The sequence below is a fragment of the Lathyrus oleraceus genome, chromosome 1 (genome assembly GCF_024323335.1).
Source record: "Lathyrus oleraceus cultivar Zhongwan6 chromosome 1, CAAS_Psat_ZW6_1.0, whole genome shotgun sequence".
Taxonomy (NCBI): domain Eukaryota; kingdom Viridiplantae; phylum Streptophyta; class Magnoliopsida; order Fabales; family Fabaceae; genus Lathyrus; species Lathyrus oleraceus.
The window spans coordinates 458,052,994-458,072,749 of record NC_066579.1 but is presented as its reverse complement, the minus strand read 5'-3'; the positions used below and the strand labels follow the sequence as shown (position 1 = coordinate 458,072,749).

Genomic DNA, 19,756 nt, shown 5'->3' with positions numbered 1-19,756 from the left:
TAGACATTTATCCTGTTACGCAGGATGGGAAAATTCCATATAGGTCACTCATGTCCCTTAGCATGCGTCGTGGAGTACCCATCAACTGTCTTTATGGTCATCCAGTTACGGACAATGTTTGATCAACAATAAAGCACTCGACTCTACATCTAGGGTCCATAGTGGTTTCAGGTCGAAGGATGGTATACACCATTATCACCATGAGAATAACTTATGACACTTTGCATAACATTCTATATAGTATTCTCATAGCGGGTCAATCCAGTATAAATATTACTCTTAATATCCATACCTATGTTTGAGACTTGATAACTCCTTATCCATGATCCATGAGATGTGATCATCAGTCTATAAACATAATAGTCTTCATGCTTTAATGTTATCCCACTTCACAATAAAGCTCGACTACAGATACTTTAAGAATAGTGTCCTTATGTTTAATGTGCTCTCATGATTAAGTCACACTTGATACATTAAACGGACTATCTATTCCAGGGACTTTATTAAACAAACATAATAAAGAAAAAGACTTTTATTATTAATAAACAATTCGATACAAGTACCAAAAGTATTGGCCTCTAAGGCTTACACCAACAATTGATACGTCTTATTCTAAACAAAATCCCCTATGAATTACTTAGAGGTAGAAAACCTAATGTTTCTCACCTTCATGTCTTTGGATGTAAATGTTTTATTTTAAGCAATGGAAAGAACAATGCAAGTAAATTTAATTCTAAATTCGATGAGGGTATCTTCCTCGAATACTCACAATCTAGTAAGGCATATAGGGTCTATAACAATAGGCTACTTATTATTGAAGAGTCCGTTCATGTTTCTTTTTATGAGCCTTTTTTCCCAAAAAATGTTGGGAAAGGTATGTCTTTTCATAATATAGGTGTGTATTTGCATGACATTCTCAATGAAGTCGATAAAGGGGTTAATCAACCACAAACGGATGAAAATGAGAAAGTAGAAGATGATGATCACAAACAGGAAAAGGAGGAGAGTCCAATTGCAGTAAACAACCTTCCTTTGACTTAGAGAACATCCAAAGATCATCCTATTGATAATTTTCTTGAAGATATCACAAGAGGCATGACAACACGCTCTAAGATAAGTAACTTTTGTTATCACTTTGCTTTTGTGTCACAAATTGAGCCTAAAAATGCTAAAGAGCATTACTTGATGAGCAATTGCTCATGGCAATGCAAGACGAGCTAATAATTTAAAAGGAATGACGTCTGGGACCTTGTCCCGCATCCAAAACATCATCAAGTAATAGGCACAAGATGGGTTTTTAGGAACAAGCTTGACGAAAATGGAGTGATAACCCAGAATAAGGCCCGGTTAGTCGCTTAAGGGTATAACCAAGATAAGGGTATTGACTATGAGGAGACTTATGCTTCGATCGCCCGACTTGAGGCCATACGCCTTCTTCTTGCCTTTGCTTGCTCTAAGAAATTCAAATTATTTCAAATGGATATGAAAAGTTCATTTCTAAATGATTACATTAATGAAGAGGTGTGTGTTACTCAACCTCTCACTTTTGAAAATAACGAGTATCCCAATCATGTTTTCAAATTAAAACGCGTTTTGTACGGTCTCAAACAAGCATCTAGAGCTTGGTATGAGCGACTAAACAAGTTTTTTTATTAATCAAGGGTACTTAAGAGGAAAGGTTGACACTGCTCTTTTTATTAAGCACCATGGAAATGATACTCTTCTTGTTTATATGTTGATGACATTATTTTTGGAACTACTAATATGAAACTTGTCAAAGAATTTTCTAAGCTTATGCAGAGAGAGTTTGAAATGAGCCTTATGGGAGAGCTAAATTAATTCCTAGGTCTTCAAATCAAACAACTGAATGAAGGCAGGTTTGTTTATCAAACAAAGCATTGCAAGGACTTGCTAAAGAGATTTGGCATGGTTGATGCAAAGTCGATTGACACTCTGATGGCTAGGAACGGTAACTTGGAAAGGAACGAAAGTGGTAAGGATGTGAAAGTGAAGAAATATAGAGGTATGATAGGTTCTCTTCTATATCTCACTGCATCTAGGCAAAATATCAGGTTTAGTGTCTGTATGTGTGCCAGAAATCAATTGGCCCCTAAGGAATCTCATCTCAAAGTCGTCAAACGTATTTTAGGTATCTTCATGGTACTTCGAATTATAGGCTTTGGTATTCCAAAGGGAGTGATTTTAGCTTAGTTGGTTACACCAATTCCGATTTTTCCGATTGCGAGTCAGATATGAAAAGCACTAGTGGGACTTTTCACATATTTTCAAATTCATTAGTTAGTTGGCATAACAAGAAACAAGTTTCAGTTGCTTTATCAACCGCCGAGGCGGAATATGTAGCAGTCGATAGTTGTTGTGCTCAAATTTTGTGGCTTAAATAACAATTACTTGATTTTGATATACAACTAAGTTGTATTCCGATTTTGTGTGACAACACTAGTGCCATTAACCTAACTAAGAACCTGGTGCTACATTCTCGTACTAAGCATATTAAGATTCGTCATCACTTCTTACGCGATCATGTTGAAAAAGGAGACTTCGTTTTTTAGCATGTTGATAGTAAAAATCAACTAGCCGATATTTTTATAAAACCACTTGCGGCTGAACCCTTCTTCAACATTCGACGAGAATTAGGAATTCTTGGCATCTCAATACTTACGTAAATGTTATGTTAATGAATTTTGAATATATCTTGTCTATCTAACATTTCTTGATAAGCATACTTCATAAGAGTGCATTCCTCATCATTTCACAAGCAAGGTACTATCGTTTTATTTTCCATTTTGTGTGTTAGCTTTTTCTTTTCGCATGTTACTTATGGTCCATATGATTGATGTTATTGACGTATAAGATAGTTCATGTATGATCACTTTCAACAATGTCTAATTAATTTATGTCAATTCATATGTTTATAGTGATGTTATATTATCTTCATTCTCCTTGAAATATAGTAATTGGTGCATCGGTTTGTTATCAATTTTTTCTCATGATTTATGATTGAACGTCAGTGTTAACAATATCCTTAATTGTGTGTCATTATTATGTTTTCATCTATATTTTTGGTTTGTATGGTGGTACTTTATTTATCGCCTTGCTATAGCACATACGTGTCCGGGAGCACCAAAGGCGTATGTCACGTAATCATGTCGTTTTTGTAGCATGTCAAGTATTTTGTGTTCACTTTATATCCTTCATTTTTCATGATTGTGTTATGATTATATGGCATATGTTGTGACAATTTGTTCTATTGTTGCATTATTGTCTTGTATTTATTGTTAAGCATTTCTTTTCAATATGTGAATGTTATCATATTGGTGTTCTTATCTTTGCAAAACGCCTTTGTGTGTTATATTCGTTTATGCGTGATTTTAGATTCTTCTCATGGATTACTTCACTTATTTTTTATGTTGTCAAAGGGGGAGAAGTAAGATGAAGATGAATGAAGTTGTAGGGTGCATACATTCAGGGGGAGCTTGGAACTTTTCATTGCATACGCATCGTCTCAAGTTTCACCATCATAAAAAATGGGGAGTATGTGAGTGCAACTTCTGTTAGATGTGTCTTGTATGATGTCAAAACTAGGATATTTTAGCGTAAATGTATATTGGACGGTATGCTTTGAATCTCTATGTGAATCTTAGCATTAGAAAGCATAAAAGTATTTGGAAACAACGTGGAAAAGGTCTCATGCATCAAACATGCATAAAAAATCATTTTTTGTGTGAAAAATAGCAGTATAGGTCGACACATATAACTATAGGTTGGCCTATGTAAAAAAGTTTGGCTATAGGTTGACACATAGAACCACAAGTCGACCTGTGGACAAATTTTCTTGGCTATAGGTCGACATATGAAGTCTATAGGTCGATACGCATGTTGTTATATTAAAGCATATGGCCTCTATTTCATGTGTCGAGTCTTCAGGTCGGCACATAGGGAGCACATAACTGCCATAGGTCGACACATGACCTTGGACAAGTCTACATATTCATTGAATAAGTCGACACATAACCTATATAAGTCGACATATCCGATACTTTTCTTCAAAAAATCATATTTTTCTATCCTTCTTTGCATTTCCTTTTGCCCTAAATCACCCATGCATATAAATACTTCATACATGCATCATTCTCTAGTAAGGTTTCTAGAGTGAGTAAAATCTACACGAATCTAGGATTTCAAAGTATCTCATCATCTTCAATTCAATATATGCATACACACAATCAAACTACATATAATCAGTTTTTGATTGGGTGCCATCTAGATTAGGATTGATAACGTCCAATTAGGGTTGTTGTATCAATAATATTGGGTTGCAATCTTTGAGGGGTTCAAATGGGAAAACCGGCTTAGGGGTTTCCTTCAAGATCTTTAGGGTTTGAAGGTTTTTGACAAGATTGTGAAATTCGAATCCAATCGAGTGAAAGCCTTAAGACTAGGTGTGTCGGAAAGGGAGTAATGTGAAACGGTGGGTCGTGTTGAAAAATCTTGGGTTCAATAAGTATGCGCTAGAGATTAATTCAGTCGGGTGAAAGACTTGAGACAAGGAGGTCGTGCAAGGAAGTAGCAATAACAGGTGAATTGAAGCGGCATTATTGGTGACTTGATCAATATTTGATCAAGGTTTTTGGAGGTGCTAGAGTCAAGAACAAACTTAGGGTTTATGGGATTTTATTTCTCATCTCTTGAATTCATATATTTTCAAAGTAAGATTTATTATATTAATATCTTAATTTGAATTTGAATTGCGGGTAGACGTACCCACAACGAGGTCGACTGGGGAACTGACTAAACAAATCCTTGCGTACTCTCTCTCTCTCTCTCTCTTTTATTTTTCGATTCGTAAATTGTCGATTACTTTGATCATTCGATCAACATAGTTTGGATCATAATTTTGATTACATTTTGAATGTTGTGTTTGTTGTATTGATCATTAACCATTTGGTTGTGATTGGATTTCTTAGAATAACAAACACCATATAAAATTCCAAACTTTGTTTTTCGCACACCAAGTGTTCGACAAATTGTTTGACTTAGTTTTTTCTGTATGGATATCATTGGAGACAAACTTTTACTATTGTAGAGTATTCAATTAGTTGTGTTTAATAGTTGTTGATTGACTTGTGGATTATTATCATTCTATTGGTACTATTATGCCTATTCGGTATTTTCAATAGTAGATTCAGTTAGACGATTTTGGATCCGGGAAATATTTGAAACTTGCTTTCTCGCTAAAAAAATTCTAAAACAAATTTTCAAATAAATTTTTAACTTGGGATCTATTCACTCCCTCTAGATCTAGATGTATCCTCTAATAGATGTTAGTAGTTACACTAAAGTCTAACCACCAAGTGTTTCTAGGTACTGAAGCTAAATTGACCTCATAACAAACCAAAACATTTACAGTTGCATTCTCGGGCTCATATGTTTTATTTCTTTTTCCCTTGTCCTTATAAGTTCTAACAAATTGAGTACTTTATGTCTTATCTTGCTTCGACATTTCCTCTTCTTGCATACAAAACAAAATGAGCTCATTAAGAGACCATTTATTCTTTTGACAGATATAAGATATCTTAAATTGACTAAATTGTGAAGGAAGATAAAGTAATACTAAATGAATGAGCAAGTCTTCTGACAACTCAAGCTTTAGCACCTTAAGTTTTGAAACAATGTTAGACATGATCATAATGTATTACCTTATATTTATTTGCCTTGATAATTCATAGAAATCACGTTCTGAAGAAGAGTACTTATTTCTGCCTTATCGTATTTTGCAAAATGCTTTTTAATCTCAGCAAGGAAATCTTTGGAACTTGTTATCTCATATGAGATATTACCCTTAAAGACCTTAGGAATATATCTCTTAATGATCATGAGACTCGTGCAATTGGATTGATCCCACTTCTCATATTTTGTCCTCTATTTAGAGGTACCAGAATCCGTAGGAGAAAGTGGTAGATCCTTACTTAGTGCAAGGTCAAGATCCATGTTGTTGATGTTGAATGTTTAAGGTGATTGTTTTTGTTGTTGTTGAATGTGTATGCTCACGTTTGATTACTATTTTGTTGTTGTTGTTATTATTTGTTGAATGCGTATTAGAGATATTTATTATTAATGTTTATATTTATGTTGTTGATGTTGAATGTTTAAGGTGGTTGTTGTTGTTGAATGTGTATGATCATATTTGATTAATATTTTGTTGTTGTTGTTATTATTTGTTGAATGTGTATCCGAGACATTTGTTGTTGATATTTATGTTTATGTTGTTAATGCTGAATGTTTAAGGTTGTTGTTGTTGTTAATTGTGTATGATCATATTTGATTAATTTTTTGTTGTTGTTGTTGTTGTTGTTATTTGTTGAATGTGTATTAGAGACATTTGTTTAATCTTTATTGTTGTTGTTGTTGTTGTTTTGTGTTGTTTGTTTTTGTTGAATGTGTATGATCACATTTAATGAATATTTTGTTATTGTTGTTGTTGTTATTTGTTGAATGCGTATTAGAGACATTTGTTTAATCTTATGTTGTTGTTGTTATTGTGTGTTATTTTGTTGTTGTTAAATGTGTATGATCACATTTGATTAATATTTTGTTGTTGTTGTTATTTGTTGAATGTGTTTTAGAAACATTTGTTTAATATTTTGTTGTTATTGTTGTTTTTATTTTGTTGTTGTTGTTGTGTGTTGTTTTGATGTTGTTGAATGTGTATGATCATATTTGTCTGGTGAATATTGGTTTAATATTTTATTGTTGTTTTTGAACATATAAATGTTGTGTTCTTCATATAGTAGTAACAAAACTTATACAAACGAAACTTGTATAAATGATTCTTAAGATGGAAAGAAAAGAAAGCAAATAGGTGCCACAACGATGGCTCGACTAACAAAAGTCCACAACTTTGATCGTAAATTTTTGACCGCGCTTGATGTGTTTTATAGAGTAGTTGATGGTGATTATTATTTGATTTTTAAGAGTTATGTTGCATTCTCTGGACATAGAAAAATTAGTATATTAATAGGTGATTGGAAAGAAGCATCAACGAATGTCAAAGATAACATATGGACATATGTTATGGTATTAATTTTAATTTTAATTTTTTCGATATCACTTTCTATAATTTTTAATACATAATTGATGTAAATATAGTTGACATTTGAGTTTACAAATGATTCAAAGTTGAAAAAAAAGGTGGATCAGTTATGCTGGTACATGTTGGAGGGGTTTTACGTTGAAGGTGAGAAAAAATACACAAAAAAGGGGATTGAATTTTTTATAGGGAAATTTACTTCTTTTTCGTAAACATGTTCAGAACTTGAGATGTCAAGCTCAAATTCTGATCCAAGTAAGAGTCTAAATCAGATCAGAGTTTGACTTCAGGGTTTGTTACACATCGGAATATAAATGCAGAAGTAAATAAAGAGACACACAATATATTTCGGTTCCTCTCAAACTTAGAGTAGTCCAATCCCCTTGAAACACGAGATATTTTCACTATAATCAACATATTACAATTTTATCAATCAAACTAGAAAGATACTTCTGCTCAAGCCCTCAAGAGACTTCATTGCCTGAACAACTCATTCAGGATTTCCTGCTTAATCAAACCTTGAAAGAGACTTCTTGCTCTGCCCTCAAGCAGGAGACTTCAATGCTCAATCTATCCAGAAAGAGACTTCTTGCTCTGCCCACAAGCATGAGACATCAATGCTCAATCTATCCAGAAAGAGTCTTCTTGCTCTATCCAGAAACATGAGACTTCAATGCTTAATCATCAGAAAGAGACTTCTTTGCTTAAGCAGTCAGCAAGAGACTTCTTTGCTCAAGCACTCATCAAAAGACTTCTTACATATTCTAAACAACAGTTTAGGATAGTAATTACAAATGCACTTGATACTCTTATCACGAGTGCATAGTTATAACACATATTCTGATGTCTTTAAGATTTATAAGATTAACAATGATAAGAAATCTTAAGACCCTATTGTACAAGCTAACAAATATACAAAATTGTTCTTACTTGTATCAGGACGTCTTTATGTTGTATGGTTCTGTTGATGGCTTATTCAAAGACTTCCACAATGTTTAAATCTTTAGAATATTCAAAGTTTTCAACCAAACTCAACAAACCCATATTGATCAACTTGACCAATTATCTTTAACACCTTCTTCATATCCTTGAACTTCCTTTTATAGGACTAGGAAAATAGTCGTTGGAGAATTTGAACATAACAAGTAGGTTTGTCGAAGAAGTATACCAAGAGAGCCGTTGGAGATTAGCATCTGGTATGAAGCTTATTCCATTGAATAGTAGAAACGCTTTCAATACCTTTCAAGGTACTAGATATCTATCAAAATGTGGAGCAGACTGAAGATGTCACATCTTTATTTCTTAAGCCTTGCAAAATGAAACCCTAGTAGACTTTGTCCTGAATTTTGGGGCTCTGATAAGACAAGACTACTTAGGTATAATGTATGGATCAGATGCTCTTCAGTCTTTCAAAAGCTGAGCTATCATCAGAGGTTGGGTCGAGACCAGAGTCTGAAGCCTTCAGATGCTGATGAACAACTAAAAATTCTAATCAATTAGAATCTGAATCATTTTTTGTGGAGCTGAGCCTTTTGATAGGCTTGAATTCTTGATATAGTTTGACTTCAAAACCTGCACACTTGAACAACCATTAACAAAGCATATCGTTTCTTTAAATACATTGTTATCATCAAAACCTTCTAAGGGCATGAACAAATCTTGTTCAAACAATCTTCCCCTTTTTGATGATGACAAACAAATGTATTTAAGAACAATGGTTGATGATTTAATTACATTGCTACCTAGTATATCACAATGTTCACACACCCGTGGTTATAAGTAGCAAACACACAACCACACCATACTTCACCATGGCTGGTCACGCGTGATGGTATACATTTTACAACCGTGGTTAAAGAGGTTTTCCATAGTAGTGAATTTTCATTTTTTATCTTCCAACTGTATCCTCTAGTTAATACTCATTAATTTAATTAATCATTTCTCTCACCTTAAATCAATATAATTTGAATACACCAATAGTTAATTAGGATAATTCGATGAAACTGATATTCTCTCTCTTTCACTTATTACATTTTCTTAATCTATGTGAAAGTGTCAAGTATGACACTTATTTAGGAACAGAGGAAATAAAATTTACTAGATAAGAAATTAAAATGAAACTTAAAATTAAATTAAGAGACTCTGAAACTAATTAAACATATTTTTATAACGATACTTTTTTGTTGCAAAGAGGGAAAAAACCCAAGAGAAGAAAGACTACACTGAGACTAAAGGGGGAACAAATATCCCCAACAAGTGAGCTTCAAGTAGTCACAAATAAAAAATGTGCATAGCTTCAATGAGATTAATTCCACTTCTAGCTAAATCATCCGCACAATAGCTGATTTCACAATACATATGGCTAACGACAACCTCCCAAACCTGCATTAGAAATGACTTGATCTTAGTAACCAAATCTCTTGCCATGGGGCTACGAGAGTTATTATTATTGATGGTAGTCACAACTAACTAAGAACCAACATTAACTTCAAAAGCTCTAAAGCCTAATATTCTAGCTAAATTAAAACCTTCATATACTCCCTATAACTTTTCTATATAAGCACTACAAACACTAAGGGCCTGTTTGAAACACTTTTCAATTTTAGTTCTTAAAATTTGTTTTTCAAATCTATTTTAAAAAACTATTTTTAAGAAAAAGATTAACAAAAAATTTGTTTGATAAATTAATTTTTAAAAACTGTTTTGAAAATATGAAAATGAAAAAACTTGTTTGATAATCTAATCTTTTAATAGTATTTTAAGAAGAGAATAAAAATGCATATTTTATCATTTACTTTTAAAATCTATTTTATTGCATAAAATATTATAAACTTAAGAAAATTAATTGATATTTGGTTGAATACAAATAATTTGGTTAAATCAATTTTTAATTTTATAAATCACATAACACTTGTTTGTAATAATAATAAGAAAAAAATAAGTTAAAAATTGGATTCTACGTTTAATAGAAAAAAATTATATAATGAAAATAATTAAGAAACATAAAAAAAATTAAGTAAAATAAATAAATATATTTGAAAAGGTTACTTATACATAAAAAAAAACATAAATAAAAGAAATAACATACTCTTTCAAATACGTTTTTCTATTTTATTTTTAAAATATAAAAATTATTAAAATTACATTAATACTATTAATGAAAATTATAAATTTTTATGTTTTTTTTTCAAATTTTATAATACTAAAAACTAAAAAGTAAAAAGCAAAACACATGTAAACTGTTTCACTTTTTTGCTTTTAAAAATTGAAAAATAGAAAAGAGTTTTAAAAACACTTTTGCAAAACATTATATTCAAACAAGTTTTAAAATTTTAAATTTTCAAAAACTAAAAAAGAGTTTTTAAGATGCATTTCAAACAAGCCCCAAACTTCTTAGCTAAACCTCATAACCACTCACCCCATAATCCATCACCCATTTAGTTACGTAATCCATCAGGCGGTGAGGTATGGTGAAATTATCATCATGGAGCTCTTTATTGTGCCATCTCCATAAGCTATAGCATGAGATAACCCAATACACATTCCAATCCCCTTCTGCATCCCAACCCAAATTATTACTCATGTTTATATCATCCATTGTTGTACATCACCTGAAAAAGAAGATAATTTTCATGTTAATAACGGGCAATCTCTGAGCACATGCAACACATCTTCCTCAATATCACCACAATAATTACACATAGCACAACCAAGTCCCATGTGACTCTTTTTAAGATTAGTCAGAAGTCTATCGTAACACAACATCCAAACAAAGTAGCAAACTCTTTCAGGAGCTTGAATTTTTCAAATTTGAACTCTAATGATAATCAACCGCATTGTTATAGTAATCAGTAAGTAATGTATACATGTTTCCCACAATAAAACCATTCTTTCCATCACCAATGTTTATTCTAACATCTGGGCCTGCATCAATACAAGGAGGGAGAACACACATAATTTTGCTCAGAACTTCTTTAGGGAGCCAGGTGTTCAACAACTGCCAGTTTCAATCACCATATTCATTCAACAAATCTGATACTTTTTCCAGTTGGATCAGACCTGGTATGTCAAGGTTTAAATCGTTAATTTTAAACCTCAATTCAATCCACTTTCTAGACCAAGCATTAACTGAATTACCATCACCAATAAACCAAAATTTGTTCTCATTAATCTTTGGCCACAACTTGACTATATATTTCCAGGAACTTGAATTAGTCGACTTCATGTTAATCTCTTCCTTGTTGTCATTACGATTATATTTCCCCACAACATCTCACTCTACAAATCACGACTACTAGCTTGAAGCTTTCATCCTAACTTTAACATGCAAGCTTTATTCATAACATCTAGTCTTCTCAACTCAAGACCACCGATCTCTTTCGATTTTGTCACATTATTTTACCCTACTACATGATACTTTCTCTCATTACTCCTTTCACTCCAGATAAATTTTCTTTGTCGTTTATGAATCTCTTCTATGCATGACTTATAACGGTACTTTGTAAAAAAACTAATGTTATAACCAATTAGATACATAAATAATCAACTTAATATTAAAATATTGTAACCAACTAATCTTTTACAAGAAAAAAAAATTAAGTAATAGGAAGCAATCAATATTGTTACACTACAATTTGTTACACTTTTATGTGTGGAATCCCTACGGTGCAAATATAATTTTCCATAATTTAATTATATAAATTAGAAAATAAAAAATTACAATAAGAGTATTTATAAGACCAATTGACACATCCTTTAAACCTGAATAGACTACATCAATTAGATTGACGCGTCTTTATAACACACAGTACAAGCGCCAACTAAATATACTTGCCCTATGAATATGAATTTCACACGCCAATTAGATTGAGTTGTTCTATGTAAGAAAAAATGTATTATAATTATTAGGATAAAAAATTCTATTACTATCATAAAAATTAACAAATATATTCATCTCAAAATACAAATGTGAAGATAGAGAATGACATATCATAAAAATTAAGTAATAGAATCAATTTATTACATTTTTATGTATGAAATTAAAATGAGAAAATAGATGTTGCATTGATAGTATTATTGTCAACCGACAATCATGTATCTCATAAAATAAAATTGAAATTCTTAAATTATTTATATAATATGAAAGATCATCTCCATTAAACTCAATTATAATGCATTGTGCAAATATAATTTTCCAGTTTTTATACTCAAACTTAAAAACTTCCACTCGCAATGATAGCGCGTAGAATTTGAATATTCCACTCACCACGCAATGCTTTGTACCGTCTCAATCTCAAATCCCTAAATTCTGAAATCGCCAAAACCCTAAACATTCAACCTACCAAATCTCACCGGAGTTTGCCCGGCGATGGTGATCCTTGAGCCGGAGAATCGAACAGATGCAGATTCTCAAAGCCCCGAGTCATCGGGAAACCCTTCCCATTCCGATCCGCAGAAGAAAACCAGGGATTTGCCCAACTTGACCGAATGTCATGCGTGTGGCTTCAAGATTGACATGTGCACCGGTAAGAACAAACTCCGTCCCCTTTATAGCGAATGGCGTATTGTTCTTTTGTGCAACAAGTGTTTTTCTTGTGTCCAATCTTCCCAAATTTGTACGTATTGCTTTTCCGCATCATCTTCCGATTCTTTTCGTTGTACTCTATGTCAGCATTCTGTTCACAAAAATTGTTTCTTTAAGTACAGAAATGTTGCTCCTTGGTCCTATTCTTGTTCGGGTTCTGAGTTTTCTGTATGTGTGGATTGCTGGGTTCCTAAACATGTGGAAACTTCTAGGAAAAGAAGTATAAGAAGTCTAAGAAAGATAAAGAATGGTGTGATTTTGAAAAAGGGTAGGGTTGACTTAGAGAAAGAGAGTTCTAGGGTTTTTAAGGGTGGAAAATTGATCAGATCTATGGAGGATGTGGTTAAAGATGGTAACCGTAAGATGAAGAGGAAGATTGAAGCGGCCACTAGGACTAGAGATGTGGCAGCGAAGGGAGCTGTGGTGTCTGAAAGGGCTGTTGAGCTGGCAAATAGGGAAGAGAGTACTCTGAATCTGCCTCCCCAAATGGATTCAGTTAAATTTGTTGGGGGTTCGTATTTGACTTTTGACTTGCATTTGAATAGCTCGCCGAGGGTTTCAAAGAGTCGTTGCTTGTTGAATACAAGTTACTTGGATGCTCCAAAGAAGTGGATTTCTAGTGTTGATTCATCGTGCAAGACATCAAACTCAAGGAATGCCAGTGGTTCTGATAATATCTTGGATAGTGATTCTTCAACTGATTTGAGTTGTCCCTGCATGGGAGGGAGTGACATGATAACTAGCGCTAAAGGTGGTGAATGCACTGCTGAATTTGGTGTTGAAGAGATTGGGGAGGAGCTGTTGAAGGAAGGGGAGGGAAGTTGTTCTGATCGGCTCATAAACTTAAGCCGGGAAGATTGTAGATTGGAACTTGATCGCAAGCAAGCTGATTCTGCATCTCACGGGGAAGAGCAGAAAGATCGTTATTTCTTGAAGTATTTTAGGAGGAGGCCAGATCGTTATCAATTGAAGTACAGTAGAAGGTCAAATCGTTATTTCTTGAAGTATTGTAGGAGGAAATCAGATCGGTATATCTTGAAGTATAGTAGGAGAAATTGTTTAAAACCAACTCTTAATAGCCTTGAGAGTCAAGATTTGACTGTGTAGATTCCATTCAATTGTTCTGTACAATTGAGAACACATATCCAATGCTTCATGTCATTCATGTAATGCTCCTTTACAATAATTAGCTTTTGAAAGCTGATATTTCAGAGATCTGTCGTCAAATGGAATTGGTACATAATTGTTGTCTTGTTATTGTTCTTAGTTAAAATTTGAAGCTGTTGTTATTCACATTGTCTGATTTTATTTCTATCTTATTTTCTCTTCAGCTCTTACTTTTACTTTTAAACCTGTTGGAAACCTGTTGGAACAATGAACAAAGGCTTAATTAAGAATACAAGTTATGCAGACTAGAAAAGGAATAATGATCGAAAATGTATCAGTAATTTCATCTATTAATGAGAATAATCCCGTATTCGGGAATGACCCCTATTAGTGCTTGTCATGAGTCCGAAACCTATATAAAGTAGTGATCGAGATAGACGAATCATTGAGATGGATACCGTGACCCTTGTCTTGACTTGACCCATATTGCCAGGGAAAGTACTTCGAATATTATAGGAAGCCCGTGACCCGTGTCTTGACCTAAGAGAGAGGTGCTTGCCGGGGAAAGACGCTCCTTATAGAGCGGACCTCCGTGACCCGTGTCCCATTTCCTAGATGTATGATAGGTCGGGGAAAGTTGTCCGACGTGACAGAGATCCGTGACCCATGTCCATAGTCCCAGACATGGGATCAGTCGGGGAAAGTTACGCTGTGATTGTATTCCGGAGTAGTGATTCATTGAGTTATGTTAACTCAAATTATCATGTTTCCATACGAGATGAAAAGCCCTTGAGATACTTAACCTCAGTCTATTGTGCAAGTGTATACAAGTATTATAAAGTCGACAGGCTTAAGTTAGGATATTGCTTGATAGTCCCTTTAGAGTCAAGTGGACCCATAAGAGAGGAGAACCCACTGAGATTATTATCTCATCCCATTATATTGCATGATAGCCTTGAGAGTCAAGATTTGACCGTGTAGATTCCATTCAATTGTTCTGTACAATTGAGAACATATATCCAATGCTTCATGTCATTCATGTAATGCTCCTTACAATAATTAGCTTTTGAAAGCTCATATTTCAGAGATCTGCCGTCAAATGGAATTGTTACATAATTGTTCTCTTGTTATTGTTCTTGGTTAAAATTTGAAGCTGTTGTTATTCACATTGTCTGTTTTAATTTCTCTCTTATTTTCTCTTCTGCTCTTACGTTTACTTCTAAACCTGTGGGAAAAACGAACAAAGGTCTAATAAAGAATATAAGTTATGTAGACTGGAAAGGGAATAATGATTAGAAAATGTATAAGTAATTTCATCGATGAAATGATAATAAAGAATATGGTGCCTTCTATAATACTGGAAGTAGAATTTCATCTACTTACTTGATCACAGTTTGACAGTACTTCATTTCAAGGTACCAATTATGTAACAGATTTTTCTCTTGATTCTATATGTTCGGTTGAAGCTTAGTTGTATGTTCTATTAAATCTTTACCCTTCTCTTTGCTTGTTGTGATGTTTCATTAAATATGGATGATCTTACCCTTAAATTAATTCTTGTATACCTTATAAAATGTTCAGAAATGAGTCATACTACCTAAGGCCGTTCAGATAGGACCTTAAATTAATCCTTGTTTACCTTAACAAAAATTGTGAACTGAATACAGATAACAACACAATGTATGGAAGAAGCTAAAACTATTTATAATTCCTGTCAGGTGCTGTGTTTTGAACCTATTTTATCTTGATTTAGTACTTAGATTATTGACATTATTTTTTATCGTTTGTCACAATTACTCAACATTTGTAGTCTGAGCGAAATTGTTGCCGGGTTTGCTTAATCTCTGAAAACTTAAGCTGAAATGTGAAGCTACTGATGTTATAGACTCTTGCTTTAAGAGTTGAGACCACATATATTTTATCATTCATTGGATTCACTTACCTTAGGTAGTGACAAATTTGGAGAAAAGGAAATTATGCCTGAGACATACAGTTTTTTTTTTCACTTGAAAGAGGGGGAAAATAACTCTACGTTTTAGTTATGGTTTGATAATGCATGGTTCCCTGCTTCCATTCTGGTTAGAGACTAGAAGTTGTTTTTGGCTTAAAAAAATAGATCTCTCTTATTGATGCTTGTCAACTAATTTTTTTTTCTCTTTTGTATGCTTACCTAATTTTCTTAGTGCTGACCATGAAGTTTCTTACCATATCAACCTCAAAATAGTCACAAGTTTACTGGAGCAGATATTTACTGCTGGAATCGCAGTGAACTTTCTCTGATTATTTGCAGCTCTGTACTGCGTTGGGTTTCAGGAAACCTGACAGGTGCTTGCTCATAGGTAGAGCTGATGGGGATTAACTTATCATGTTAGCCATGTTTGTCTTTAGATTTATATAGTGCTCTTTGCCAAGACTTTTCATGTCAGTTTCATGTTACATCCTCGCATGTGAGTTATATCCATTGAAGTTGAGAATGTAGAAGAATGATTACCCCAACCTCATTCACGTTTGTATCAGATGGCTTCAAGTGCTTATTTATAATTTGATGACGAATTATATATACTTCGATACAAGTTCACGAAAACGACACTTTATATTATGAAAATTTTAGGAGGATTTAGTAGATTTTTACTTTATAATTAAGTATAATTAAGTTGGAATTTTAAAACAGATTTATACTCCATCCATTTTTTATTATAATAAATAAAAAAATTAATTGTTAAGTTTATTGAATAATTAATATATTTAATCTATATAAATTAGATACATCAATTGTTTAATAATCTAAAAACTAATTTTTTTAACACAACAGAAACTCGAGTTTGATAACTTTGATTTTGTGTCCATTATAATATCATCTCCACAGTTCAATTTTTAGATTTAATGAATATTTAATACATTTGATCTATATATAATTTAGATACATTAATTTTAATGAGTTGTCTCTTATAAAGAGAGTACCATATTTTTCAATAAGTGACATGTTTGCATCTTCAAATGCTAACCTTGTAATCGATTACAAACTTAAAAGGATAAATATGATATTAAAAAATGTAAATGATAATGTTAGAAATATAAATTAGTTAAACAATTTCAACTGTCACTATAAATTAGTTACTGATAGAGCAAAACTTACCCGGACTTAATATCTGAAGATTGATAAAAAGTATAATCAAATAATATAGTTTTTATAAGCTATATCAAATGACTCAAATATAAGTTAAACAGAATACAAATGTAGTTTGAAAAAGTTTTTATAAGCTTATCATACAGAAATTGTTCAATGAGTGTTAATAACACTAAAAAAAACTCCCTCAAACACTCGGTCACATTTAAAAAATAGATTCGTCTAAAGTTCATGATGTTGTCTTCATCATAGACAACACTAGTTCGAAAATGGTGCATGACTTAAGGTAACAACTGTTACTTAAAATATGTCTATGTATTCACAAATCACAGGATAAGCAAAAGAAAATAATGATAGCATAAAGCACAATATATTTGACAGTAATTCAAACAAGCACAAGATTTCAATGGAACTAACGATTAACAGTTATGAACATAAAAGAGTTTTGATATATGTTCAAAGTATTGCACGTCAAAATACCGGTATCATACATCCATAAATAAATCCAAAACATTGTCACCAAAAGAAAAAAGTTGAGGCAGTAACAGCGACCCTTCAATTCGAAAACTGCAAAATCACAATAAAATTAACATCAGAACCATGAAAAACATGTACACAAAGTAAAACTCAAAGCATGTTGAGTACCTTAATGAAGCTTAAATGTATCAACGATAACCTCCAGATGATCCACGACGCTCATATGGTCCAGCACGATCCCTGTCACGACCGCTACCATCCCTGTCACGCCCACCACCATCCCTATCACGACCTCCACCATCCCTATCACGACCTCCACCATCCCTGTCACGCCCACCACCATCCCTATCACGACCGCCACCATCCCTATCACGACCGCCACCATTCCTCTCAGGACCATAGCCACCGCTATATCTACTTTCTCTTCCACCATATCTCCCCCCTCTTTCTCCTCCTTCACTAGGACATTCTCTTGCAAAATGACCAGGTTTACCACACTTGAAGCATTCACCGCCATTAGACCCTCGACCACCTCCATAATCTCGGCCACGATTGCGATCACGTGAGTCACGACCACCTCGACGATCATCATCGTCTCTATTTCCTTGAGGTTGGGCTTTATCTACAGTAATAGTTCGACCATCCAAGTCAATTCCATTCATGGCCTCAATAGCCTCTTCCATTGCTTCCTTGTCATCAAATGTGACAAACCCAAAACCACGAGAACGCCCAGAGAATTTGTCAACCACAACCTAAATCAATTTTCATCCAATGTTAACAAAGACTAAAGTAAAAAAACAGCATAACTTGAAAAAGTACACTAGGATATGTAAATATAATGCAAAACAACAAACAAGCATGAAAGCATAGAAGATCATAATTCTTAACAACAAGAAACACAAATAAAATATGAAATTAATCACCTTAGCCTCAAGAAGCTTGCCATACTTTTCAAATGCTTCCTTTAACTTTCTATCCGAGGTTGACCATGCAAGGCCACCAATGAAGCAACGAAACTCATCCGAATCAGACATTCAAAACTGCATATTTGCAAGAAAACTAGCATTAGCACCTAATATTTAAACCAGCTCCAACAGCTCTAGAGATCCAAACAGAGTCATCTCAAGAGTTTTTAGGCCTTGTGTAGGTTAACCTAAGTTTAACTACAGTAAAACAAATAGAGACCCTATTTAACCACAATTTAACCTAATATTTTAAGCGACCCTATTTAGCCACGGTTTAACCATGATCAATTTTGGACTCATTGCGATAGCCCGTCTTGCACACCATCCAAACGGGCTCTGGATCCAAATCTCACCCCACACGCATAAACAAGTAGAAATAAAAAAACAGAATCATCTGCATTCACCATGAATAAACCCAATCAAATTCACAAGTAAGCTTCTGTGTAACATCCAAAGAAAACTAATTATAAAAATTAATCTGTCATAGAACTGTCATCTATAAGTAGAATGATAAAAATGTTTTTGCAAAACCCTAAACCCTGAATCCCTAAAATGAAATTTTTTTCCCTAAAATGACAAAAAAACACAAAGGTAGTAACTTTATCTCAATTCTCAACTTTAGGGCTAAAATCAAAGCAAACCCAGCAACCCCGTGATTTTCATACATGAATCAAAACAAAATTGGCAATGGTTGCTAATAACAAAACAACATCAATGAGAAACAAACATGCGAATACTGAACAGAACAAGAATGAATATTCATGTTGTTACAATACCTGACAGTGGACGATGATGTATTCGCTGCAGTTAGGTCGGCGTGGGTTGAGAGTAACAAAACACAGAAACGGCTGTGTCGATTCAGATTCCGCCTCTCGTCTCTTTAGGTTTGCTATCGCACGTGCCAACGCTGATATTGCAATTTTGCTACACTTATTCTAAAGTTTAAATTATTAATTCATCCCTTTATATGTATATTCTTAATATTAGTTAACATATTTTTAATAATTTTATAAAACTCATATTTTAAAATACTTTTAATATATCAAGTTACTTTAAATTTTGTCAAAATAAATTAAGTTGTGGGAATTTAATTTTTAAAAAATTATATTTTTTATAAATAATATCATGAGGTGGTATTTAAAACTAAGATTTTTGTATATTAACATTCAAATTTATTTTTTTTGTAAAACTAAATTATGATATTTATGAATATTTCTTAAACATATATAGTCTAATTTTATTCATGGCAAATGTTTGAAGAAAACATTTGTGATAAAAAAAACTTATACCCTAGTTCTTGTTATAAGAATTTTTTATGTATCTAGTTTATATTTTGTTTAGATTTATTTATATTTTAAGGGATTTGAAAAGTAATTTTCTTTTATAAT

At 33.1% G+C, this 19,756-nt stretch overlaps 2 protein-coding genes across 2 annotated transcripts; one reads left to right on the top strand and one right to left on the bottom strand.

The window, feature by feature from the left end:
* Positions 1 to 12,265: 12,265 nt before the first annotated feature.
* On the top strand, positions 12,266 to 13,985 carry LOC127085005 (uncharacterized). The gene is made up of 2 exons (XM_051025564.1): positions 12,266 to 12,723; positions 12,815 to 13,985. The coding sequence occupies exons 1-2, from the start codon at positions 12,665 to 12,667 to the stop codon at positions 13,797 to 13,799; spliced, it is 1,044 nt and encodes a 347-aa protein (XP_050881521.1). The 5' UTR covers positions 12,266 to 12,664; the 3' UTR covers positions 13,800 to 13,985.
* Positions 13,986 to 17,277: 3,292 nt separating this feature from the next.
* On the bottom strand, positions 17,278 to 19,309 carry LOC127084996 (glycine-rich RNA-binding protein RZ1A). The gene is made up of 4 exons (XM_051025557.1): positions 19,145 to 19,309; positions 18,327 to 18,443; positions 17,572 to 18,155; positions 17,278 to 17,493 (listed from the first exon to the last, which is right to left on the bottom strand). The coding sequence occupies exons 2-3, from the start codon at positions 18,435 to 18,437 to the stop codon at positions 17,592 to 17,594; spliced, it is 675 nt and encodes a 224-aa protein (XP_050881514.1). The 5' UTR covers positions 18,438 to 18,443; positions 19,145 to 19,309; the 3' UTR covers positions 17,278 to 17,493; positions 17,572 to 17,591.
* Between the last annotated feature and the right edge of the window lie 447 nt (positions 19,310 to 19,756).